Consider the following 27439-nt stretch of genomic DNA (forward strand, 5'->3'; position numbering starts at 1 on the left):
GCACCTCCAAACTAAAAGAAGTAATTGAACAACATAGGTATGAAAGAGATGTCTTTATTCTGTTCCTCTACTCAATTTACAATTAGACATGTTAAAAGACTCTCATTAAAACTACTGAAATTAATTTAATGTAAACAATGACCGTTTTGTGCAATGTGTGCCAACCAATACATTAAGAACAACTACAGAAACAGAATGGTCAAGTTATTTCCATGGTAATTTGCACAGTAGGTTTCTTCTCCAAATCTGTTGTACAAAACACAATAAAAAAATATGCATGTTTTCATAAAATAAATATTTCCCATCTAACTGAAGACTACAAAACAGGACAGAAAATACAGGCAATTTACTTGGGGGGGATCCTTAATTACTTCTCCCATTCACACACTTCTGCTGTTACTTTTCCCTAACCTTTAAGAACGTACTAATACAGGGTGAAATTAAATATTTTAATGATAGATTTTTTATTTGTGAATACTTCAAAAGCCTCCAATCATTGAACATATTATTAAAAATTCAAAAAATTTTAAAAAATATAACCCATTCCTAATTACATATATAATGCAGAACAGTTCAGAAAAAGATAATTTGCTTCTTAAATCCATTAAATTAACAGTACTATTTTTAGTAATCATAGTTGCAAAAATAAATCGTGTGTTCAGTCCAGAAATCTGAAATTCCTCCTTTCAATTGATTATTGCTAAAGAAAACTGTCATGAGAAACAGAAAAGACACAAGGTCATACATAACTTATAAACCTTAGACAAGTTATGTCCTGCTTTTGAGTGACAAAACTTACAAGCTAAAGCTAAGAACATTTTGAAGGCTCTATTTTATAAAGTTCATATACAATGAAGTATATTGCTCATTTCCTACTTTTAACAAAATCATCCCCTAAAAGTTACCAAGTCTGCGTATTTCCAGCTTTTAGTAGAGCACTGGTTGAAGATCATGAAATAGATAATTTAGGATGCTAGATTCAATTACTGTCAATCCAATATGCATTACAGAAATAGTGATTAAAGTGCTACAGAAGTAAATATAATGCACATCATGGCTGCTGGTTAGAAAACTAAAGTAAAATTTTTTATATTTATTTCTGCAGTATGAGAAGTAAAACCAAGTGCTGTGTATAGAAGCTTCCCTTTTTCTTAAGTATGTTTTTCAGAAAGCCTTCACTGGTGAATTATCAATGAAAATATTTCAAGAACTGTTCCTCAAACAACACACGCAAGTCTCAGGTCTAACATGTTGATTTTAATGCCATGCAATTCTGCTCACAGTAGGAGTTTTAAAAAATGCTGTCTTTTGCCTTCAAATTTAGGTCTGACCAATGGTTTCAGGCTTAGTGTGCCAATAGCTACTCATCAGCCACCACCTATCACTTTGGTACAAGCTTTTCTGTGGGTTGTGGAATAGAACAGAAAGCAGCCATCCAGCACCCTGGGACTGAACATACTTGCTAAGAAAGACAGACAGACTACTTCACCTGGAATACATATTAGAACGGACTTATGATTTTCATTAACCCAAAAAATTTACTTCAGAGCTCTACATAAACAGAGCTTGGAAATCTCAGTATTTCCCTTATCTCTTCTTCCCCTCTTAGTCCCTAAGGACTAGAAGATTACCACATGGATTTTTTTTTTCCCCATTCACATTTATAAATGCCACAAGGTTCTTTTAAACAAATCCAATCAAATGTAACCAAATCTGATTTGATTAGACAAAGGGAGTTCTGGGATTCTAGACCCTCCTCAATTCATTACTTTAATCGTCGATGATTTTCTTGAAAGCATCAAGGGTTTGTTTATATTAATACTTTCTGAAATAAGTGGCATGCAGAAGTTAATTATATTTTTAAGGGTTTATACAAATATTTTGGTTATTTCTGTAAGCAACATAATAATACTGAGAATTAAACATAAGAGAGAAGTAAAAGTGTAATGGTTTACTTTGATAGAAGAAAGGCCGCACCATTCTCTTAGTGATGTACTGAGACCAATTAATCTTAGTGCACCTTCTTAGGTTCCTTCCGAAGTGTACTGGAGCATCAGTTTGGACACAAGTGTTCTTAGGAGACACTGGTGGAGTCAGGTGATCAGCTCCAAGGTTAGTACTAATACAATTACTAAAGCAACAACACTACAATTTAATTTTAAATAACCAATAATACATTTTACTCAAGTACATGGTAAATCTAACTGACAGGTAGGCAGCCTTCTGTCAAACCAAGCTAAAAGCTGTTCAGAGAACTACTAAATAGCTGCTTTTGACATAAAGCTTATTTTGTATTACTAAAAGAACTAAACTTTGGGGTTTGCTCTCATCACACCCTCAGCAGTTCATTTCTGTTCAGTGACTCACTCTTGGTACCAGTGCTAGTATTCATGAAGCCACACAATAAATCTGACTGGGGACAAGCAATCCAAATCAAAATTAATATTCCTCTCCTTTTTCTCTCCCCCACAAAAAAAATGTCCCTCATGCTTTTAGGAGGGACAAATCTTAAAATGTAGCTGGTTTTGCAGTTATGTTTGTTCCTATGCAAGTTATCCTAGGTTTGCTCAATCTATCTAAAACACCCATCTGGAAGTTGAAGCTATGTCCAAACTTTCAAGACAAGGCTCCTCATGGAATCTACCCTAATCACAGAAGGAACACAATTCTGAAAAAAAAGTTTTGTTTCTCTGTACTAACTAGACACCTGAATTTTCAAAAAAGGATCACTTAATAATACCAATAAATTTGTTCATAAGACCTGAAAAATCCCACATTATTTAAAAACTCCTATTTATTACAATTTATTACATTTGCATTAACAAAGCAAAAAGGTAGGTATAATCCAGGTAACTGAGATCATATGTATAAAAATTTATTAGACAACACAACTTAAATTCTCCATCAGAAACTACATACCAGTTTTGTGAAATCCCTGACCTTGATTTTCATTTTTATGTTTCCAAGCAGAAATGTTGCAAGTTGCATTTTTTCCAAATATTGTAGTATGTGATTTTGCCTTTTGGAAACAGGATTGCGTCTCTGGAGATTTTGCTCTCAGCAACTGATTGTCCTTATGGCTTAAAACAGAACACTCCTAGATCAATAAGGAAAAGTTAATTTTAAAACCATTTTCACAGAAATTCTCCGTAAGAAATAAGATCCAAACCTACTATCTGCAAATTTCAAGTACAATAAGTACCTTAAGTACCACCTCTCCCCTTCTGAAATGAGAAAGAAATTAAATAATATGTTTTCTCTGCACAGATCTTTGAAACATGCTGTCAGCAAAAACCACCTCCTTTCAGAGCTCACATGCTCTGAATGAGCCAGACTCAATTCTTTCAGCCAGCAGTGTCTGTGCTTTTTAATTTCCATTCTCTGGAGGTTCTCTCTCTTGTGAGAGTTGAATGAAGTACTTAATGCCTTCATACTTTACTAAGCTGAAATGCAAAATTGGGCTTAGTCAGGATCTAGCAACTGAAAGACTAATAGTGGGAAAAGAAAGCTGCATAACATTGGTGAGTCCCTCTAGGTCAGGTTTGATACTATACAATTGTTTCTGGGAAGTACATTCACACATCTAATCCACGTCCAACAGGGTGACTGGGGCAAGACCTCAGAGTAGATGTATATTTTTAGATGTTAAACCTAAAATATCCATCTCCTTTTAATTTTGTAAGGGCACATTTATCCTAGTCTTAAATGAGCAGAGTTCAGAATTTGATGTCGATGGTCTGTAAGACACCACCAGTCTGTACTTCACCTTGGCAGAGAGTTGGCTATTAGCATGTCAGATACAGAAGTGAAGTCAGGGCTGAATGGACCTACTTGAGGATTTTTTTATAATTTGGTACTACGGCTCAGTATTGTCTCCCCTTCAAGGACTGTAAACAACACTAAGTCGCAGACTATGAACTACTAAGTTTGTAAGACCATAATACCATAATTACTAAGTGAGAGGAGATGATCTTTGCTCTCTTCTCCAAAGAAAACAGCCTTGCTTCCAATTCTCTGCAAGAAGTAGAACTCCTTCCGATCAGTCACAATATTATTGGTTTAGGAGTCTTGCTAGATATGTATTGTCTTTTGGCATTTTTTTTTCAGATAGGTAATCAAAGCACTTGTACTGTACCCAAGCAGGAAGTTCCCCACCAAGTCAGCATGCTAGGTATGGTCTAAGAAACTTACTAATGAGTTTATGAAAATCAGCAGCGGACGATTTTCCCCAAAAAATGTCCTTCTCCACAGGCACACATTTAAAAATTTAGCAATAAAAGAAAGCAGCAAGAACAATAGAAACAAAAATAAGAGACGGACTCCAATACATCTGAAGCCTCACAACTACCATTCACATATGTACCTCAGTTTCCTCTGAAAAAACCTGCCTTTGTCTTAAAACACATTAATTTTATCGCCACCTTAAAACAATTTTTCCTGCCTTTATTCTCCATTTTCGACATACTTGAAATGACACTACATTAACATCTTTAATATCACCTCACTGTCTCTCCCCTCAGGCTCCCTGGAACCAAACAAAATGGGGAATGGATGCTTTAGATGGGAAGCCTCTCACTTTTGTATTGCAATTTAACTCCTACCTTTGTTCTAAGCATCTGAGATTTATTCTGAAAAACTACAGTATTCACATCATTTTCTCTGCAGCTGTTTTCAGCCCCCGCAGTATCCATAATGCTGTTTCCATAAGTCTGTGTGTTGTAACCACTGTCCACCTGAAATCAAGAAGCAGGGCTTGAAAAATGTACTGTAACTGTAATACCAATAAATCCCTCGGATACTTGATATGATTTTCATTTGATTAACAGAACTTAATCCAACAAACCAACTACAATCAGTTAACAACAAAAGCAAATTGTAAGCAGATTTGTCAGAATAAGCTTGGATTAAGTTAAATGTACTGTTGTACAGAGCAGCACAAAAATAATTTGTAATTGCTATGCTAACTCCACTGAGAGCAAAGACGGGATGGGAGGGAAGCGATAAAAGTCATGATACCACCAGCATGCCACGACCAATACAAGAAAATAATAATTACTTCCAGAATAATATATGTATTCAAAGTTATTATGTCCAGTTCAGTTTTATAGAGAAGCAAAAAAAAAAATTTTATTTTTACCTGAATACTACTGTTGTCACAAGGAATTGCACTGCTTTCGGCAAGAGGTGACATGCACATCCGAGAGCTTTCAATACTGAAAGTAATGCCTGTCATAAAGCTGGTCATTGGTGTATTGCTATTGCCAATTGTTTCTTTTATCCAAGTGTTTTCCTCTGACACTTCAGCTGCATCAGCCATATCTACAGTATTATTTTCTTTTAAGCCTTCTATATCCTGAAATGATGACAACCTTTGATGACAAGCTTCTGAGTGATCTGGTGCAATAGACACAGTTGCTACCACAAGATGTGTACCATGTGCAAAAGTATCACTGTCTTCCTGACATAAGTTTATTCCATTATCCATTTCTGGGAACCGAGCTTCTGCTGGAGAAGCATTTTCCTTGTCTTCCTCATCCTCATCATGAGTCTCAACTGCAATTGGTATTCTAATGACAGAAGTCTGATACTGGGCAGTCCCTCTACAAGCTCCAAGCCTCATAGGAGAGCAATTTTTAATTGGAGAACAACCATCTATGTAAGGACTTCTTGTACTTGGCGGTGTCATTCTATTTGAGGAAGAAGGAATATCTGGAGAACGAAATGTAAATTTTCTTTGGTCTGTAAAAAAACCAACAAAGCTAAATTCCACATAATAGCTAATAGAAAAAATTCATCATCCTCAAGGGCCTACAGTGCACTGAATCATTTATAGCCAACTAAATAGCATTTCACTGACCCCGGTCTCCCAACCAAATCAAACAAACAACCCCAAACAAACCAGCAGCACATTTTAACTATCATGGTAAAGGTAAGTTTCTTTTCCATTTTTACCACCAAATTTGTTTTCTGTGACGTGGTTTACTGCACTGGAGACCTTCTATTTTCAAATGTCAATACTACACAGTATTCAAAGGAAAGTGTGTGAAGGCTGGTTCTGTGGGTTTTTCCCAAACAAGTATCAATACATATATTCTATAGGTATTTAATTTTTGGCAGCAATAAAGTTTAAGATGATCAAACAAGTGAGAAAACACATATGCAATCTCCACATATAATGGTGTTAAATACCACAAGGCTCATAACATCAAAATCACGCATAAACGTGGCATTAAAGCCTTTCCAGGTTATGGACACAGCATGAAATACTGACATTTTCTAGAGCAACAAAGACACAAAATGTTTGTGACTTCTTCACTCATCAGTTTCATTTCAAATAATCTTCATGATTGCATGATTTGAAAACTCAATCTAAACATTCTTTGTCCATTGACATTAAAATGCTTCAGGTTGAGCCAAATCAGAATTGTGACCTGACAGTTCAGACATGTGGCTTTAAACTCCCTCCCACACTAGATTAACCCTTCTAACTTTTTTCATTCCTCTAAGGTCTCAATGTCTGCTTCTAAAATATTTTCTCTAGTTGATTTTTTGTAAACATATACATTTCATTGTCTCACATATTTCACTGCTAAACAGTAAATGTGTCATAGAGGAGGATGTGTCATATGCTGGTCTGCCAAGCATAACTCCTAACAATAATGTCTCCTAACAGAAATAGGTTCCCCTAAGAATTCAGCAGTTTTTATAACAAAACATTTTTATAATAAAAAAATTTAAAAATAAAAAAAATTTATAATAAAAATTTTTATAATAAAAATATATGGCTCAAGAAAGAATAACATATACAATTAAACCATACCTGAGAGTGGTGTTTTTCTTATGTGAAAAGCAATTGGTGAAAAAGTAGGAGAACCACTACGTGCAGGAGACCCCTCTGAAAATGTGGGACTGGTTATACTTCCCAGACTGTAAGCTCTTGCTCCTCCCTGAATAGGACTTGAAGAAAACTGGCCCTTCAGAAAAAAAAAAAAAAAAAAAAATTCAAAACCACACAGCATATTTTCGTAACATTAACTTTGGCTAATATGTATATATAAAAAGTGTTCCAAAGTGTTCTAATTTAAAAGTTTAATATGCCAGCACTGAGAAAGACTAATCCTCTACAGTGACAATCTCTATCATTAGTTTAGCTTAAATATTTCAGTGCAGCTCTTTACCTGGACCTTATGCCTCCACATAGGAGAAGAGAGCAATGGACTCAAACTGTCACATAATACCAACCAGGCCTACTACATCCATTAGATTTAAGAACTCTGAGAAACTTAAACAGAGAATTAATGCTATCTGTGTATCTAGTCAAGTATCTGATCTAAATTTCTTGCTCATATCAATGCTGATGAAAGTCAGCCACTACTTATATTTTAATGTAATCCATATTTTCTGAATTACTTACTTCAGCAGCAGGTGAAACATGAAACTATTTCTCCTGAAGAAAAGAGCATTATACTGCAAGAACATGACTACTATTCTGTTATAGGAATTCTTTACTAGGTTACCATAGTAAACTTTTTTTTAAGCCACACTATTCCTAGGGTAGTTTTTTTCCATGCACTTCAGCCACCAAACAGATGAAACCATATCACCTAAACCAGTTCCGCTGTGCTATGTCCACCTGGGAATTAGGTTTACTTTGTTTCAATTAAAGAACAGTCATTATGTTCTGTGTTCTAATAAATGTCTATTCATCTGAAAACTCTGGTCAATGGAAAAGAAAAAAAGCACATTTAGCCCTGCATTCAAAGATTCACATTAATGTCTTCCACTATAAATGAGTTTATGAGCTATAAGGGAAATAATTATATCATAAGTTCATATCAACTGGTATTTTAGAGAGTAGTTCATGCATTTAAACAGGACTTTTTTTGTATACACATTTTATGAAGAATAGGTTTCAACATGCTTTCAGCAAGTCTTTTGCATGTTTTAATTTCTACTTCCATTTCATAACATTAGAAAATAATTTCTTCTATACAAAAGAATAACAGCACAACAAAATAATTTGATAAAATAAAAAGTCAGTAATATATTCTTTTAATACTTTTAGTTCGCACATTTTTTTCTGAATTTGGAAAAAAAAAAAACAAACCACCATCCTTAAGTCTAGCATCTACTCCTTCATAAAGCACATCCCATCCAGCCCACGAAACAGGCCACTTACTGAACTAGATGTGTCCAGAGGGCTTCTGCACCGGACTGGAGATAATTCTATTGAACAAAGCACTCCAAGTGGCTGACTACTGCATGGACTATGCAGAGAAGGGGACAAACATGCAGATACACTTCCATTTTCTTCTAAAAACAGCTTTCTTCTGAGTGATGAAGAGCTTAGGTTTTCCTGAGACTGATCTGCAAATTCTTCAGTTCTAAAATATTCACCTAGAAATTGTGGGAAAAAGTTGTTTCCAATAAGAACGCAGAAAAAAAAAATCTTACTACAGAGAGATATATAACTAAATTAAAGCATTTAATCCAACTGACCAATGCAGAAAATCATTAATCTAATTAGGCACCTATCCCAAAGGATTGCTTGTTACCACTACAAAAAGTCCACTCTGTCCACAAAGGTTCCACTTCTGCTTATCATCGCTTAATACTAGGGTCTGAATTAAAAAAAAAAAAGTATATATATAGGCTAGCATCTACTTACTGGTCTTTTCCCAGTTCCTCACATCTGAGTTGCAAAAGTGCAAAAGTGATTATTTTACTACCCAAGAAAAACTAAACTAACTGGATATTCCTTGTAGAAGAAATTTTTAATGAACTTAAAAATTATGTGTTGATGGAAGCATTTGTTAAGACAAAAAACAAAGGCAATAGATATGGTATTGCTTTTCTGTTTTAATTTTGATGACCCACAGTCAGGGTTGTGAAATTCAATACAGGGATAGCTGCACGCAGACAAAACCCTCTGAGCTGGTTGTACCCACTGTTCCCACATGAGCAGTAAGAACAGGCCTTTCCAGCCTGAGAAGCTTGAGAAGGTGGCAGCAATTGCTTGACGTAGCATTTATAATCAGAGAGTTAATTTGGACTGTGGCCTCTGTTGCATCCTCACTCAGCAGTCATGGCTTTTTTGCTACCACGTAACTTCTAGTCACCACCATGGTTTCAGTTAAATTAAAGGCAGGGTTACAGCACAGCTTTACTCAAGGTAAGGTCGGGCTATGAGTCTCACAACCAGTTATCTGTAAGTCAAACAGCTCTGCTGAGTTAAGTAACTGCTCTGTTTAGGGGAGGCAGGAGTTATCTTCTGCTTACTACCTTTTATGCATTTGTTAACTGTTAATCAATTTCATAGAATCATAGAATATCCTGAGTTGGAAAGGACCCACAAGGATCATCAAGTCCAACTCCTGGCCCTGCACAGGACCATCCCCAAGAGTCACACCATGTCCCTGAAAGTATCATCCAAACACTTCTTGAACTCTGGCAGCCTTGGTGCTGTGACCACTTCCCTAGGGAGCCTGTTCCAGTGCCCAACCATCCTCTGGGTAAAGAACCTTTTTCTAATATCCAACCTAAACCTCCCCTGACAAAACTTAGGTCATTCCCTCAGGTCCTGTCACTGGTCATCGCAGGGAAGAGATCAGTGCCTGCCCCTCTGCTTCCCTTTATGACGAAGCTATATACTGCAATGAGGTCTCCCCTCAGTATCCTCCAGGCTGAACAATTTCCAGTTGTCCTCCATATCCCTCCTTTTCTGTCTTTACGTCCACACTCAAATCATATCATTTAAGTCACGTCCTGTGCAACACACACTGTCCATTTAGAACACATACTTAAAACTCGTTCATTCATTTGGTTCTCAGTATTTCATAAGACAAAAACACCCAGCAAACATTTAGACATTCATAAATACAGATATTGCATGACATACCTAGTATTTTCTCTAAATTAATATCCACTGGCAAAGACAGTACTGTCTGACAAGCAGCTGCAACGAATAAAACCAACAAAATTAGCTTAGTGACCTTTTACTAAAACTGTAGGCAAACATTCACTTTCAAATCGCACCACAATTGAGCTATTTAAATTACAGCTGCAATAAGGAAAAGTGTTAATTAAAGCTGTGATTCTGATTTGACAACACTATACGCAGCACATTAGGCCTAGAGATAAAAAACCCAGGAGTTGTAAGAATGCCTCTCTAGAGGCTTTTATGTTAACTGAGGAAAGAGGTCTCTGAAGAAAGGAAGGATTCAAAAGGAAATGAGAGAAAAATCATCAAATTACCCTGGGGAAAAACACTACCTATTTATCTAAAATGATACAGTTTAAAAGATGTATTAAGATTTCTGCTATTTATTTGGCATAGAAAATAATCAAGATTCTCTAATCCTTAACAATCCAACACATTAAAGGTTTCTTGAAACTGTAATTTACCCATAAACCTGAGGTTTACATTCACCTCTTAATTCAGAAAAAGCGCATACATTGAGTTGGAAAAAATGCACCCCACAGTCTTACAGGGGACTTCATTTTTTACTTCAGAAAAAATACCAGAGAGTATAACAGAATTAAATTACTATGAGAAATGGACATTAAAATTAATAATACCATTCAGTTCAAGAAAAACTATTTCTACAGGAATATTAACAAACAAATAATTCCCCTTTTAAATTAAACAGCCATTTAAAATGGGTTATTTTGCTTCAGAGAAAGCCTGTAATTTCAGACATTGCCTTTTACTCACCATTGCTCTTTCCAGGCTGCAAGCTTAGCTGTCTTCCAATCGGAGAAATGTTATTTAGATCAATGGCTGTAAAACACAGAAGAACTTAAATTTAAGCATGCATTGCATATAGAGTTAGAATATTTAATACAACTAAACAAAACTTTTGCATCAAAGTTTGGAAGAGATTAAAAAGGAGTACTGAAAAAAGGTTACCATTATAGCTGATTAAGAGAATTTCAGCACCTTTCTATTCAAACAAAGCATAGTGAAACACCATCAGCGTTGCTCAGACCTTTGTCTCCTGCAGCCTTCTCTACATTAGAGAGATTTAAAACAAACTAGTTTACACTTAGCTAAACAGGCTGTGTTCAAGTAGAACACATTTCTATAAAATCACTCAGTCTGGACTTGAGGTGAAGAAATATTTTAGCTTTTTTATACAGCTAAAGAACACATTAGACCATCTTCCTTTACCGTTCACTTTTCCAGATCTCAGATTGTGGCTCATGTTATCTGCTCAAAAAATGATGATCTTACAACTCACAATTAAAAATACACTATCCACAAGCTGCATCTCCTTGATAAAAAAACATTTAAGTTTAGCCTTTTCCAAATCTTGAAAAATCACCACTTATTTAAGAATTTCCTACGCAACAATAGTTTATATTTGACATTTGTCCAGCTTGTAGTCCATTTACTATGTATTCTGCTGGTTATACATAAACTTCAGTAACAATAGCATTAAGAATAAAATCTCACATGGGCATAACCATAATGAACTTAGGAAACCCAGGAGCAGTGACTACGAGTTAGCACGACGCTAAGACGACAACAGGTCTTAGCAACAACGGCAAGGGTAAAAAAAATATGGAACTCCATTTCCCATAGGCTTATATGGTGAGGAAAGCAGTCAGAATAAGGAGGACATGCAAATAAAAATAAATAGCAAAGTAGAACACTTGGCTATTACCAGTATCAACACTGCAATTCTGTAAGCAAATTAAATTAGTTTTAAAAAATTATTAATTTATTAATTTATTTATTTATTAATTTATTAAAGTAAAAAGATTTAAGAACAAGAACCAAAAATAATAAAAAGGAAAAACTATACAAGACTTGATTAATAAATAATTCTTAAAGAGAGCACTTGGAGAGAACAGCTGAAAATCTATCAGTTGTGCCATATTTTATCACCAGTTCTTAAAATTTAAATTAAGATTGAAACAAATTATGCTTGATAATTTCTCCAAAAGCGAAACTATTTTGGACAGACACACAAAAGCAACTTACATTTAGTTGAATTAAACTGAGAAACTTGTTTGCCTTCATGTTCAGTCCAAGGAGAAGGAACTATGAGCCTTTTTGTGAAAAACTAGAGCAGAATAAAAATAAGCATCTCAGCACTTTTAAAAAAAGTTGGTGATTCTCAACTTAAATTTAGATCAGTACCCTGAACAAGAAAAACTGCAGAACTTATTTCATTATTTCAGGCTCAGAGAGATTAAAGAAAAAATAAGTTGAAGACCCCATATTCTTTACGACACACAGCACCGCAGATCTTTTCAGAGTGAAAACTGAAGAAAAGTTTCATTTAACAATAATTACTCATTTAAAAATTTGAACTGTCACTGCCTCACTTATTGCACAGTAGTTTAAAATAATTCTTTACAAATTTTCAGTTTGTCAAGTTGTATTTTGACAATTGAGCTATTTCACAGAAGTGATAAAGAGACACTGCAGCAAAAGTGATAAACCAAGGCTTTTTGGCAACATTATTAATGTATTTGGCTAAACTGGTTAGCAGTGAAACATTTATGAGTTACTGGCATTTCAGTCTTTTTCTTTGAACCAGAAATTGTATCTATCATCACAGCTGCACTGTGGAACGCCCTGATGCTGAGGAGATGAACACTATTACATAGCTTCAAGAAACACATGGCAAATCTTGTTTTCACAATAAATGCAAGACTCAAAGTAAAAGAAAAAAACTCAGCTTGAAACACAACTATTAAAGATGTAATTTTTATCAGAGACATGGTTTCAAGCTGTTCAGCTGCAGAATCCATTAGGTTATACCTCACAAAGAAGAAATACCCTGTTTAATGCAGATTTAGAACAACAGAACATCTTAGCTGCAGGTCAACTACACAGCATCTTGATGGAATCCTAAAATATATATTTTGTTTGTAGAGACAGAAACTGACAGACTTGCTTACCAGAGCCTTATTTTACCTTTCTTAAATTGAAATTATATTTAAGAGTTCTATAGCGAAGATTTGAAACACTTGTCTTTCTCTGCTGTACAAACGGATAGTAAAAAATAAAACGAAAAATGGATGGAAATATATACAAGCTACCACAATAAAGTCGTACATCCAACTAAGCAGACTTTGGAAGGAACAAAAGAAATCACAAGATTCTGCAATATTTTTAAAAATGCAATAAACTACTAATGGCTACTGTAAACCCCCAAATGCTCAATCATTATTTGTAACCTGAAGTTAACTATTTATAAGTTAGTTTACAGCTACACTCGCCAAGCTACATGAAAGAAAAAAAATCTGTTGTTTTGTCCTACAGGTGTGTGAAAAAAGATGGGAAGAAAAAGAACATGTGGATTCCAACTACAATGGATGAGGATGCAAAATCACTTTATTACTGAAATATAACAGGCTTTTGGGTTTTGAAATCCTATAATACATGTGGACCTTTTTTTTTGGACAAAAAACAAAACAATATTTGATAGCACAAAGTTTTATTACCTCCTCAATAGCTTTTTGCCTTCTGTCTTCTGTCTCCTTATCAATTCTAAGTAACAAATGAAAGACAACTCAATTATCAAAACCATCACATAAGTAAGAAAAAATGTAAAGTCCAACCATATAATAATTTATAGATGCTCAAGAGGAACTTTATAAATGAAATTGCACTAAACCCTAAATCGTAAGATTGTTTTTACTGTTATGCACAATCATTTTATCCTATAAATTTAGAAATATAAATGCAATTTTCAGTTCAGTTCATTTGAAAAAGATCTGTACCATTTATAAGTACACATTTGCAAATCATCTATTTACTCCTTGTATCAGCAAGTCTAGACAAAAACTCAGTCACTTCTGATCTTCCAAAATTATGTCATATGAATAGATTTTACTATTGGTTACAGTGAGATTAGTCTTACACTATAAAACCAGGCAGAATAAAAAACTGGGCTACAAGGAATTGAAGGGCAACTGAAGACACTCCTGGAATTTGCAAACTCAAATTCCTGACACAGCCCATTTTCCCAGCAGAGTTCTCTCTGCCAAATAGATAGTCTGCCTTATTTACTTCAGTTTAGAATATAACGTCATATTTCAGTTTCTAACAATGAACACATTCTCTTATGCAGCTTTTAACCTATCTTTTAAAAAAATATTGTAGTTACTTCAGCCATGATGTGTGAGATTCTATATTTATATTTCCTCTAATGGTCACCTCCTAGTCTCACTCAAGTTACTACTATGGAATTTATGGTAAAATTTTTTGAAGCTTACAAATGTCCATCATTGTCTTAGCTGAATTGCATAATGGTTTCATATACAGATAGTATACTTGAATTAACCTTGAATAATTTTAGAAATCAGTCAGACAACACAACATTATTAGCTATGCAAACACACACAAATGTGCCTAATACATAAATTCTCTTTCACAGTTCGTTCTTTCATGCTTATCACACTTTGAATGTATCTACAATGCTTGGGCACACCATGTTCAAGTATGTCTGCCTAGATGATGCTAAAGTGACAGTTCTATGAAGATACTTGCACAAAATTCAGTTACTGTACCAAAAAAGAATAAGCATACAATCACTGTATATTTATGCATAGTGGATGAGAAGTAATAAGCAAACAGAGGAACTGGAAAAACAGCTCCCACTGAAAGTGCTGGTTAGTGCAAAAGAGGACCTTTTTTCTTCAGTGCATAACTCCAGGAAAATAACGAAGTGAAAATGTCATATGTATTTAACAAGAATAAAACCAAGCCAGTCTTGTATGCAAATTCAAGCAACACAGCACTTGCAACTGTGACACAAAGCACGCACGATGCAGAAAGACATCTTTTAATAATTAACGAATAATAGCATAGCACCCAATTTAGAAACACTCAACTTCTATCAGTAGAAATAAAAAAGGAAGGGGAAAGTTTGTGGACAAGATTGTGTCAATGTGTCTGCTCAGCTATTGACAGACTATTTTTCACCAACAAGTTTGCCAGAAAAGTATTCTCCTAAACATCTTATAAGCAGTTTAATAAACTGGAAACAGTAACACTACACAAAATCAAGTCTATATGTGATACACAGTCAGACTTTTGTAAGGTTTTACACTGTGCTGCTCCTAAGACTGTTTTACTACATTATAGAGATTTCACAGTTTGAAATAGTTATACATGGAATTACCTATGCTTGTGGTTGTTTGCAATTAATTCAGAAAATTACTTGATAACAAGCATTATAAATTAATTACTCTTTTAACAAGAGTATATAGTGCATGTAACATTATGCATGGGCTTCAAAAACTCAATTCTTTTATCATGAACTTTTAACATCAAGAGCTGTATTTATGACACTTTTGTTTCCATAAAACTGTATTTATGAAATCTAAATTAAGTTTCCATGCAAAATCCTACACACACACACACACTCATATACAGATATGTATTTAACCATGTACAGCTTGCAGCCATCAGAAATAACAACCTCCATTTGTACTACACTGAAACATGCAAGCATGGACACAGCAAATCTACACATAGTCAAACCAGCCTCTTTTTAGTCACAGGAAATGACTTAAAAAAAAAAAGTCACAGTGGGTATGAAACAGCGGGACAGACTAAAAGGACCCACTGAGACAACACATCTGTAGGCCATGTCACCTAAACCATTCAGATTAAAGCCCGTTTCTGTGTGTCCAAATAGGCTTCCAGAAACAGTGTAATTGACTCCCTAAAAAACATAGGGCTTAAGGCTTTATAACATATAAAAAGCATTAGAGTCTGAAACCTACTGGCTGCTAGAGGAAGGCCAGGAAAGGCCAGGCTATTAAGAACAAAAATATTGACATTAGGACATGGCGATTCACAGATGTAGCTGAGGACAGTTATATTCCTTCTACAGCTCTTCTTATTCAAAAAGAGAGCTGTAGGTTCAATCAGACACTAAGAACAGTAAGTCTATTTCACAGTATTTTTTAGGAGGAGGGTGTTGAAACACTGGAACAGGTTGCTTGGAGAGAAGTTAGACGCCCCTTAGATCTGAGCGACCTGATTTAGACAGGACGGAAGATTGGTTTATTATCCTATTACTATGATGCTTCATGCCACGAGGTGCAATTCTTTGTGGAAGTTTTATCTGAAAAAGATACAGGAGTGTCTACAGGGTTCACCACTATGGCCTCCCTTGACTACCTTCACTTGACATGTTGTTCTGTACTACTGGCATGTAAAATTATCCTCAAGCTCCAAATACCAAGCCTATTTTACCTACTCATTTTCCCCACAAAAGTTATTATCAGAGGAAGGGAAAAGTTGAGATAATGTTCCCAGACTACTTCAAGTAACTAGCATTGGTCCCCCCTCCTTCATGTTAAGTCTAATCTATACCTTTGAAACGGAGTGTTGGCTTCCCTAGGTAGCTTTCCCAGCCCTACCCTTCTGCAGGAGGAATACTCAGAGAAGATAAACTGTGTTGTAACAAGGAACAGAAGAGGTAGCCTGGTAACAATCACCGGCAAGACATTTCCTTGCTTCCATTGACTCCTTTTATCTGACTGTCTTCCAAACTGTAATCAGAGTGGATCAGCGGTTCTTAACATCGAAAAGAAGGAACAGCAAGGAAGCCTCATTTAAATATTATATCCACATCACAGACATGTAAAAATTTATGTTAAAAGATTTCAATAAAAAGTCTTTAATGCTATGCTGAAATGTTAATAAAGCAAAAGAACAGTGTTCTAGTATTACTGCTAAGTTAACTGCATAAAAACAGATTGCAAAGTTACCTAGCATGGCTCAAATACATTGCCTGGCGTCGAACATCTTCTGAGTCAATTTCCACAGGATTTATTAGAGCAAGCTGATCAATAGACCATCTAAATTTTCCTGGTGTCTGAAAAAAAAAGAAACAGGCTTACTATTCTAAAACGATAAAAACAGAACTACAGGACTAATCTCAATGGAACAATGCAATCACTGCTCCCACATAGTTTTGGACAATCAAAAGAGTTTCTATTTAAATTATCTACTTTTAAAAGAAAATTAAGGCAGTCAAGCTTCTTACCCTGGTAGTGGTATTACAGTGATTTACAAGATAATATTAAATGGAAAGTTATAGCTAACATTTACAAACTGAGGTGTCAGTTTCTTCTCAATATCTGAGGACAGATCTACTAAAGATACATAACTTGGGATAAAATTTAGTCATTTCTAGATTGCCACAATCCAAATTGTAGTTCCATGAACACCCAGTGTCTGTACCTAAACCATGTTATCCAATAAAAGAGAAGTCTTCCTTTCACCTCCCATGTCAAAGACTGAAGAGTTGCAACCTCATATGCATCTTGCAAAGTCCCTCTCATAATGCCATGCGTAGTGCACAACAAAACCCAAGTCAGAAATAAAGCAGCTTCACTCCTTTATTTAACAATTAGCAAGAACTGTTCAAATACATTTGAAAAATTATCTACCAAGTCTTTTTAGTTTCATTAGCACGGTATCTTCTCTACTGCTTACCAGCAAATAATTTCAACTGAAAACCAAAATGTAATTTGCAACAACAAGTTATATATACACAAAATCAATAATTTGAATGCATAAACAGCTCATAGCAGAAATGCAACTAAGTTTTATTATTTAGGAACTGGGGCTTTTTTAGCACTCAATCACTTAATATCCAGGGACTAAATTAGATAAATTTAGAAAGGTAGGAAGACTAAGCAACAATGTTAGTATTAAAAGCAGCATATTTCTGTAAAGAGAAGAAACTCCAAACACTACCAGAATTCTTTGGCTTAGTATATACATTAAAGTACACTAAAAAAATATCCTTTTAAATGCATTTGAAAATATTAATGTTCCACATATATACTTAAACAACTAAAGACTAGATCTTACTGATGAGGATTTTGTCGACTTAAAGACCGAAGGACTGGAGACAATCTGCTCCTGAAGAGTGTAATAATCACTGGGACTTTCAAATGGATTCAGGATTGCAACTCGTCCTGGAGTTTCTGGTGCTATCTGCATTTTACCTTCTCCTGTATCACCCATAACACTAAGCTACACCTGAAAAAAAGAGAGGGAAATGAAAAATTAAGGGAAATAATGAAATCATAATTTTGACATTTTAGGGTCATGTTGAAGGCTTTAGGAAGAGACGATCAATTGTTTTAAGGTGCCAGAAGCATTTAAAGGACTAAAAAACCCGAAGTTAGCTTTGGCTTGGACCTACTGGCATAAAGCCGATAAATCAGGCTGCTATAAACAATTAAAAATAAACAGAACCTAAAAAATCAAGACAAGAAAGGGCATGAAAAAGGGAATTAAAAAAAAGACCAAACAAACAAATACCAAAATAACAAGCAACCAAAAAACCACCCACGAACAACCACTAGAAGAAACAGAACGGTCAGGAAGCCAAACACGTTCCTGGAGGACCAAGTGCGGGCACTCAGGGGCTTTGGGAATAAGGAGGGGTTCTCTCTCTCTCTCTCCCCGCCCGCCCCGCTGAGCCCACACGCCAAGCAGCGACCACAGGGGTGGGACGGGTTGGCGAGCGGGGTTGCGGGCGGCGAGCCCGCCCTCCTCCCTCCACACCGGAGCAGTCCAGCAGCCCCTGCCCGCGGGAGGACCTCGGGCGGCGGGAAGGGGGACGCGCGGTGCCGCCCGCGGGCCGGGGCAGCAATAACGCCCCGAGCAGGTCCCGCTTGGCCCAGGCGCTAAAACCGACCACCCTCCCTCGCCCCAACTGGCCTGGCCTGGCCTGCCCCGGCCCTCGAGGGCTTCGGGGGACGGCACCGCTCCCTCCCGCTGCAGGGCACCTCCCGCGCCCCCGGGGCGGCGAACAGGACGGGAGCCCAGCGTGAGGGGTCCCCGCTCAGCCCCTTCTCACTCTTCTCCCCGGGATGGTGCCACCGCGCCGAGCCGCTCTCCCAGTCCCCGGGCGCCGAGGGAGCGATGCCGCGGGTGCCGAGGTCGGGGGCACAGACACCTGCCACCGTTACCGGGCCGCTGCCGCCGCGCCGCTCGCTCATCAGGCACCACTCGCCGCTCCCGCCCCCGCCGCGCCGGGCGGCCCTTTAAACAGCCCCGCCCCGTCCGGCCGTTCTGACCAATCACGGCGCGCGGCCTCCGCCGCCGGGCCAATGGCAGAGCTCCTTCTCTCTCGAACGGGCCAATGGTCAGGGGTGCCGCTGCACGAATTCGAAAGAAAGGCCGCCCTCCCGGCCGTGCCGCTGCCGTGCCGCTGCCGTGGGGTCTCACGTGGGGCCCGAGCTGGGGCGCATTCCGGTTCCGGGGGAGGGGATGTGAGGGCGGTGCGGGGTCGCCATGGCGAGCAACGCCGCCAACCTGAACGCGGTCCGGGAGACCATGGACGGTACGTGACAGAAGGTGGGGAGGGGGACGCGCATGAGGCGGCGGCCAAGAAACAACGCTAAGAAGCAGCTCCAGAGCTTCGATTCCGCCTAGTCAGGATGGAGGAGAAAGCGAACGCCTCGGGCGCCTCTCCTGGGAAGAGGGGTGCGGGTTGCGGCTGCTGGAAGATGCAGCGCGTAGCAATGTCTTTTTTGCTTCGTGTTATTCATAGTGTGTGAAACGCTTTAAACACCCGCGTAGTGCGAGTGAATTTAGACGTCGAGTGGCTTTTCTTGGGGATCTTTAGATAGCTAAGTACTTAATAGAGAATACTGTTGGGTTTTAGTGTTTATAAATATACGTATGTATTTACTCTACTTTCTCGTTATTTGTACCGGATAACGCAGATTATGCTACCTGGCTCTGTGCGTCTTGGATTTAAGCCGGGGGAAACAAAGTGTGTGGAAAAGAAAGGCAGGACAACCCTGCCAGTACCTGAACTGATCTGAACCCTCCTTCTCCTAGATGGCTCAAGTCAGAAAACAGAAGTAAACTAAATAAAAAAAAAAAACAAACAAAACCAAACAATGTAGTGAAAAAGCTTTGAGAACAGTAGTCAGTGTTACAGAATTAGAATAGTTTCTGATGCAAAAAAAACCCCCAAGCCCAAAACTGTTATGGGATGAGGAACGTGGGAGTAGTGGCACTGGGAGTGCTGGGAAATATTTTGGAGATTTATAAACCAAGAAACGTGAGCAGGTGAGTAAAGGTCAGGTGTTCACTTACTCTTCTGGCCTCACTATGAGGAATCAAAGCTGGTACATCCTGGAGTTGTTTCTTAGTGTAGTGTGAAACTCTGGAATTCTATGAAATGCCTATGCCAAAGCCTTATATGCAGAGTGGAAAGCTGCTGTAAGAAATCCCCTGAGGGTTCTTAAATGTAAAGACTGTCTCTGGAAATGCCCTAGAGGGCATAGAGGCTAAGGAGAACATCTGGGGGGGTGTTGCTTTACATTTGTTATTTTCTCAGGATCTTCCCTTCTCTTGAAGTTACATAAGGGTTTCTTAGCAAAGACTTTCACCAGTCGAGCTGGTATAAAAATTAGCATTTCAGCCACTGATCTTCACTCTCTGACTGCTGCTGGAGGCAAGGCAGGACTAGCAGAATTATGGCTCCTCTGATGCTGCAAGAGGTTAAGACTAACTCGTGCAGATGAAGAGAGATTCGTTTGGGAAGGACAGAGAGTTTAAGTTCTTGACAACCATTCTCTCCATTTATGCAGGAATGTTTTGGGCAGGAGGGATGACATGTGGATTTAAAGACAAAGAAAGGCTTTTGAGAACAGATATGGAAAGTGCACTGATCTTCAGATTTAGGAGCCCAGGCTCCTCATGTAAAAATGTATATCTTTTATCTAGGATAGACATAGATAGTTGTTCTCTGCAGAGCTAAGAGCTCAGAATTGTGGAGAAACTGCTACATCTCTCTGCCAAAGACACTGCCCCAACTAGTGACCACAGTTCTTGCTGACGTAGAAATTGGAACTTATCTTCAGTTATATTTACTGCTCTGCCTTCAAATATGTCACATGCTTAGTAAAATTTTTGATAGATTTTAAATGGTTAAAAAAAGGAAGAATTGTTTCTTTCTGGGAAGTTTTCAGTCCTTCTTAGTTCTGTAGCTCTTGAACATTCAATGTCATTTTATTGCAACTGCATCAGTTTGTTAGTTGAAGATGCTTTTGTATGGACAGGGCATGCATGTATAATGTGTTTGGAATGGTTTGCTTTCAAGCCAGCATGAAAAAGAATGTCTTAAGGTGGAGAAGGATAAAAGCTCTCCTCCTCCTGGCTTGTAGATAGGACTTTAGACTGACAGACTGCTTTCATGTCTTAAACTTGTTCATATTCTTAATCCAACCTACTTGTGTGGGCTTCAAGAATATTTTCACATGTAGAGATTTTTTTCCCTGTGGCTTCAATGGAACTGACTGGATACATTAGGTTGTTAATGTCTTGGGTAAGTGTGACTCTGAGGGTGTGCTGCAGGATGTCACTGTAATATTTTCATAGTTGTCAAGTGGACAGTAGTCACTTGCCATGATGCTTTTACATGGTGAGAAAGACCTTGTACTTCACTTTTCCCTAGCTTGGGGGAGGTTTGGTTACATAAACTGTGTGAGTAACACCTGTACAAAATTAATCTATATTGGAGCTTAGCTTCAGGATGGAGGTTACTGTAGAAACCAGAAATAAAATCTCAGTGAGTTGTTCTGTTGCATCTGGGACAAACTGTTTATGAGAATCAAAGAAAAAGGGCCTTCCAGAGAAACTTAGGAAGGAGCGAGAGAGATACCTATTTTTTAACAAAACTGACTGGAATCTCCTTCTCCAGAAGGTCTCATACTGACATGTGGCGCTGCTCGTGATTCAGGACACATAAAAATTGAATAATATTGCTTATCATTAAACTTGTGTTAATGTTAGATCTAAAGCCAGGTTTAGTTGTGGAAGAAGGTGGCTAGAAAACTGCTGATGTTCTCTATAAAAGCTTTAACAATGTGCCTCCCAGGCCATTTCAGCAGGGCATCATCAGTATCTGGAGTTCTAAAGTACAGTATTTTTATAGCCTACCTTTTACATAATTGGGGAGCATGTTAATTGTTGAATTCTTCACTTATTTTTTTTTTACCTTTTCAAAACCCATTATCCAGTAATAAGTTTCCTGAACCTGAAAAGCATGGTGTTTATGTTGGAAGCTGTAGCTTTTAGCTTGTGCTGGAAAGCTGAACATGAATGCTGTTGTTGAAGTTCAGACTGCAGTGGACAGCTGCCATGTTCACACTCTACTGTAGAAGTTAAATGTTGATGAATAAGGATTTTGATAATTGAAATTTCATAGTCTGTAGGGACAAAAGTGCTTTCATTTTTTCTGTTGCAGTTCTGTTTGAGATTTCAAGAATATTAAACACTGGCTTGGATATGGAGACATTGTCTATTTGTGTGCGGCTTTGTGAACAAGGGATAAATCCAGAAGCATTGTCATCTGTTATTAAAGAACTACGCAAGGCTACAGAAGCTCTAAAGGTAATGCTTTTGTTTAAAAAGCCTATAAATTTGTTTTTAAGAGTTGGATGTATGTGCAACTTGCTGTACTTCAATTTGTAAATTGTACTTTAGGATATGATTCATGTTTAAATCAAGGAAATTAACTGTTCCATGGAAAAGGCAATGAATACAACTGAATTAAACATGATGCTAGAAATGGTACAAATAAAATAGTTAGATTAACTCTTTTGAAGGGGAAAATATAAAAAACGAAAACCACAACCAAAACCCACAGTTTTTTTATTCTGAGCATTTGTAGTCACTATTTGCCCCCTTATCTGCATCATATCACAAATAGATTACTACTTTCTCCTTTAACCAATATGATCTCATTTCTATAACCTCAGACTTAACAGTATGCGGCAGTACTTGTAAATGGGTACGTGCAGCTTGGTAGTGTAATCTTCACATATTTCTTTCACCACATTAACCTGTGCTTTGAACCTTTCCAAAGACCAGCAAGAGGGGATTTCATGATGTGTGTTTATATAGGGCTTTTCATATATTAGCATTTACCTCCTGTTTAACTAGTAGAGGGTAACAATGGTTTAAAAACAAATCCTCACTTGACTTTTAAAGGATTTTCATTCTTTATGGTCCACCTGAACATCACAATCACGATTGTTTTCTAGTGGATCTTCTACTTGTTTATTTCTGGGAGGTGGAGGGGAAACCCGTTTCTTGCTTCTATTCTAGAAGGATGCGTACTTTATTTTTAACTTAACATTTTTCTATACTCATGCTCATGCATATTTTATATTTGTACTTAAAGGCATACATACATATGAATTTAACTATGCATATGTCAGTCATTGAGGGCTGTTTTACTTTTTCATTTGCTTTAACTGATGTATCATTCCTTTTGCTGTCTTTTGACTGTTTGTCCCATAACTGGCTAAAATCTTCCAATGTCAGTCTTCAACAAAATGTGCCTTGTTTGTTGGGTTGAGTTATTCAGTAATAAAAAATACTAATATTCTTAATGAAATAATTGGCAGTGTGATTTATACGGTTATAGTTAGTGTAATTCTTCTAAGTTTTGTGTCAATAGCTTATCTGTATGAGTGGGAATAATAATTACCACAAATTATATCAAGTAGTAAACTCCAGAGGTAAACATATGCATTTGAGCACTCCTTGAAAGCATTAGGGTAAAATGTACAGGATACAAGTTGCTCAGATGCAGGGCATAAAATTTAACACAAGCAAACAGGAATGGCTATTTTAGAAAAGGATAATGGCAGTCGACAGCATTATTTTTTTTAAAAAAGTGTTCATTAGAGAAATGTTCATAAGTAGTTCTTAATTTTTAGGTTTGGGGTTTTTTGGGGGTTTTTTTTAGGTCTAGGAAAATTAAAACAGTTACAAGAAAAGATTAAATTTAATCTATATGATGTCTCTTTTGGTGACTTGCAATAAATGTTTTTTCTGCTTCTAGGCTGCTGAAAATATGACAGGCTAATATGGACAAAGATTTCTGCATGAGAAGAATGCCAAGATAAACTTAACAGGAGCTCTGAAGATTGCCACTATTCAGACAAAAATGAAATAAGTGTGTATGCAAAGGTTTCAGAATATTTCTGTAATATTATTCAAAAGAATGGTGCATATAATAGCTTTGAAAAATTTTTTAATAAGTTCACCAGTAATATCATTACATGGTATTTTTGTGAACTGTTTGTGAATATAGTGCAATTGCTCTTCTTTGGCATCCAATACTTGTAAAATCATGCCAGATACTGGACGTCTGTTGAATTTACTAGCACATATCAATGCATATTGTTATAATGAATGCAGCTTTGTTAATGCATCCTTTGCAAGTGCTAGTATATCCTGGGTTTTATCTCTTGCTTTGATGAAAAACTACATGTACAATTTTAGCCTTGCTTTATGGACCATAGAGGAATGAAGCCTAGACTGACTTTATTTTAATTAGAGCAAGGCCAGTGATTTAAGTATCAATTTGAAAATAAGAAGTAAAGCATTTTTGATAATATAGGTAATGAATTGTCCTTTTGATTTTGATTCAAATTGCTGGGAAAAGTGTTTCACTTAGGTAACAAAGGTACTTCAATTATCCATGCAGAAATGTATGTAAATTTAAATTCTAGATGACGTGGGATGTTTTATGGAGATTAAATGCTACATTTGTTACATTTGTTCCAGCTACTGGATCTAAAAATACTAAGTCTGTCTGTTATTTCTTAGTCAAAGCATAAATGAGAAGGATCAGATTTGGTTCATGGGTATCAATGAGACTTAAACAGTCAGTTGGTGTAGAAATGTCTTCTCATTTAGAACTAGAAATCTTCACTGGTGCCAGAAGAAGTCTTTAATTTCCAGTAAATATCCTTTCATCCAGAAATCCTACTTTGTAAGAAAGTAGTTTCTTGTGTATTCTTCACCTGTGGCTTTTAAGCTTTTTTTTTTTTTTTAAGCTTTTTTGATTTTGGTTATCCTAGTTTCAAGGTGTGGTGCTAATGGGACCTAAAGGAACTCCAGGGTTAATAGAGTGAAGCGCATTTGGAAATGAACCTGGAATCTTTGTTAAGCCAAAAGTTATATTTGTGCAGAGATAAAAAGTTCTTTCTACTCTGAGAGTTTACAGCATATGCACTCTAGGTCATAGCTCTACAAAAAGCAATCAAGGAGGCTAAATACTTCAAATTGCTGGTAGGGAGAATAGAAAAATATTTATATTACACTGAATCACTTACCTTTATTTCCAGTTAGAGTATCCCAAAAATCATTGCAAGAGAATGCTATAAAAACTTCTGGATAACCAAGCTGGGGAACTTATAAATAGTGTCATTTTTCACACTCACAGCACCAATTTACAAAGGGTTTTAAGTGTTCATGACTTGAATATTGGGTGTAATTTTTTTTTTTTTTAAACAGTAAGATATCCTTAGTATAAAAATATATCAACAATGAAGTTCATCTTAGGAAATCTGAAAAGTCAGTAAAACATCATGAAAACACCAGGTCAGATCAGCACAAATTAGCAATTAGCTCTTTACTTAATTTTCTCTAAACTCAGGGCTACATGTCAGAAAAGACATGTGGAGCATTCTTGTTCTCAGGAGGCACATCTAAATCTGTGAGATTACCCTGTGTAACTTAAACCCTGAAAGTTTTAAGTAAACTATAGCAAATGTGTCATGCAGAATTATAGAAGCAGGGCATGTCTTTGACATTTGAAACCTCAATTTGATGTCTATAAAACTAAAAATGCATTATTGTCATTATTACATGGAACTAAATGGTAATATTGGTTACTTAATATTAATTAATATACTTAAGGGAGAACATGTTGTTTCTCAAAACTGGTGTAAGAGAACTCCTGCTGGCTTTTGGTTTGGGGTACCATCCAGAACAAATACAGTATGTGTTTATTTCTTCTTCCTGGTAAGAAATAAAGAAAATCCCTCTAGTAGGAAGTTTCATATTGGAAATATTTACTGCTGTAAGGTAAGTCTGTCATTTAATAGCATCCCCATTATGTGAACATGAATGCTCAGACTTAGCACTGATGACTGAGAAGTCTTTTCTGTATTTCTAACATGCACCACCTTCTACTACGTTTAACTAAGAAGCCAAGCAAACAGCACGTGCTTTTTCTCTGTGCTCCTTACTTATATGTTCCTGAAACTCTTGAAGATAAACATAGGAATAGCTATACAGGTCCTGACCAAAGTTGTTTTTTTCTAACACAGTAGCTTCTTTTGTAGTCAAAAGCAGCTGCCTGAGAAAGGGTAAGAACAATAGAAGCACATTTGGTTATTTTTCTTCTGTGTTCTAGCTTCTAAGTGTCTTCTTTTCCAGGCTTTCCTGAACATCATATGGTTTGTCTATCTAGTAACTCTCAGTGCTCAATTTTCCAGTACTTGTCCAGTTTCCTTTGGACTGTATATGCTTCCTGAATAACAGCAGCCTTTATCAATTTATGTGTGTTGCCTAAGGAATTACCACTTCTTGTTTATTTTGAACTAGCTTAATTTAATATGCCCTGCATAGTAAACTTGTATCTACCATGCCTGTGCCAGTCAATGTTCTCCAGATATGTTACAGTCACTTTTCAATTTCCCCTTCTGAGCTGAAATGCACTAGCTAAAATACTTCTTGGGTGACCAAAGGCATAGAATAGCTTCTGTATTTACTGTCCTTTGAAACTTTTCTGGGTCTCATATTATTTTCTGAGAAGGGAACCAAAACTGCATGCAACAATTAGCCATGCAGTTGAGTACTGGCCTGTTTGTTTACTTTCTTGTTCTTTATTCCTTTCCTAGTAATTCCTGATATTTGACTTGCTTTTTTAATATGAACCAAATGTTATGCTCTTTCCATGGCATTATCTATTGTTAACACTCTTGAGTGGAATGTAAAGGTCAGAGGCTATTTTTTCATATGTGAAACTACAGTGGTTTATCTCCATGTGTATAATTTTTTGTCTATGCTGAAATGCACGGGCCATTTTCTTTCCTAATCAGTCTTACATGTGTTTCTACAGTTCATCACAGTTTGCTAGTAGTCTTGCTACCCTCACTAACTTTATAATTGGGAAATTTTGTTGCTTTGTCCCTTTTTTGAGGTTAAGTCATGCAGCACACAACCCAAGCGAAGAAGCTGCAAAGGACCACTGGTGACCTAGGGCAGGAGCTGACTGTTTATTCTCATTCCTTTTCAGTGATCGTGAATAAAATGCAGTCCTACCTACCACTTACAGTTTCTCATTCTTACACCAAGTATCTTTAGTGTCACATATAGCAAAACTCTGAGAACTTAAGCACAGCTGTGAATCCAGTCATGCAGAGAGCATGGAATGCTTGATAACTACCTGGATTGCTGACATTTGTAATTTTGCATTTTAGAAATACAAACTTAAGTAAGAAAATAACTTCGCATGAGATTGCTAGTACTAGAAAAGAAGATAAACATATGATCCTGAAGTCTCCATTGTAACATTAGGGAGTTTTTCATAGAAAATCGTGTTAACTAAAAAAATGTGTTAGCAAAAAA

General features: G+C 36.8%; 2 protein-coding genes across 12 annotated transcripts in view; one reads left to right on the top strand and one right to left on the bottom strand.

The window, feature by feature from the left end:
* BORA (bora, aurora kinase A activator) overlaps positions 1-19021 on the bottom strand; it is a 34443-nt gene extending 15422 nt beyond the window's left edge. For 5 of the 11 annotated variants that reach the window (XM_017828626.1, XM_017828629.1, XM_017828627.1 and 2 more), the window contains exons 1-12: positions 18849-19021; positions 17852-18022; positions 16741-16847; positions 13459-13504; positions 11987-12068; positions 10715-10780; positions 9899-9955; positions 8180-8397; positions 6821-6974; positions 5138-5739; positions 4602-4733; positions 2920-3097 (exon numbers count right to left, since the gene is read on the bottom strand). In XM_017828626.1, the coding sequence (XP_017684115.1) occupies positions 2920-3097; positions 4602-4733; positions 5138-5739; positions 6821-6974; positions 8180-8397; positions 9899-9955; positions 10715-10780; positions 11987-12068; positions 13459-13504; positions 16741-16847; positions 17852-18007 (1798 nt within the window). In that variant the 5' untranslated portion in view covers positions 18008-18022; positions 18849-19021. Of the gene's footprint in view, positions 1-48; positions 247-445; positions 2085-2919; positions 3098-4601; positions 4734-5137; positions 5740-6820; positions 6975-8179; positions 8398-9898; positions 9956-10714; positions 10781-11986; positions 12069-13458; positions 13505-16740; positions 16848-17851; positions 18023-18394; positions 18441-18848 lie in introns of those variants that run through there. The other 6 variants (XM_017828623.1, XM_017828622.1, XM_017828618.1 and 3 more) reach the window with 6 other exon arrangements.
* Positions 19022-19200: 179 nt separating this feature from the next.
* MZT1 (mitotic spindle organizing protein 1) lies at positions 19201-25579 on the top strand. Its single transcript, XM_017828630.1, has 3 exons — positions 19201-19334; positions 22254-22399; positions 23859-25579. The coding sequence occupies exons 1-3, from the start codon at positions 19286-19288 to the stop codon at positions 23880-23882; spliced, it is 219 nt and encodes a 72-aa protein (XP_017684119.1). The 5' UTR covers positions 19201-19285; the 3' UTR covers positions 23883-25579.
* Positions 25580-27439: the final 1860 nt, after the last annotated feature.

Source organism: Lepidothrix coronata, unplaced genomic scaffold (genome assembly GCF_001604755.1).
Source record: "Lepidothrix coronata isolate B3197 unplaced genomic scaffold, Lepidothrix_coronata-1.0 Scaffold150, whole genome shotgun sequence".
In the NCBI taxonomy this organism is placed as follows: domain Eukaryota; kingdom Metazoa; phylum Chordata; class Aves; order Passeriformes; family Pipridae; genus Lepidothrix; species Lepidothrix coronata.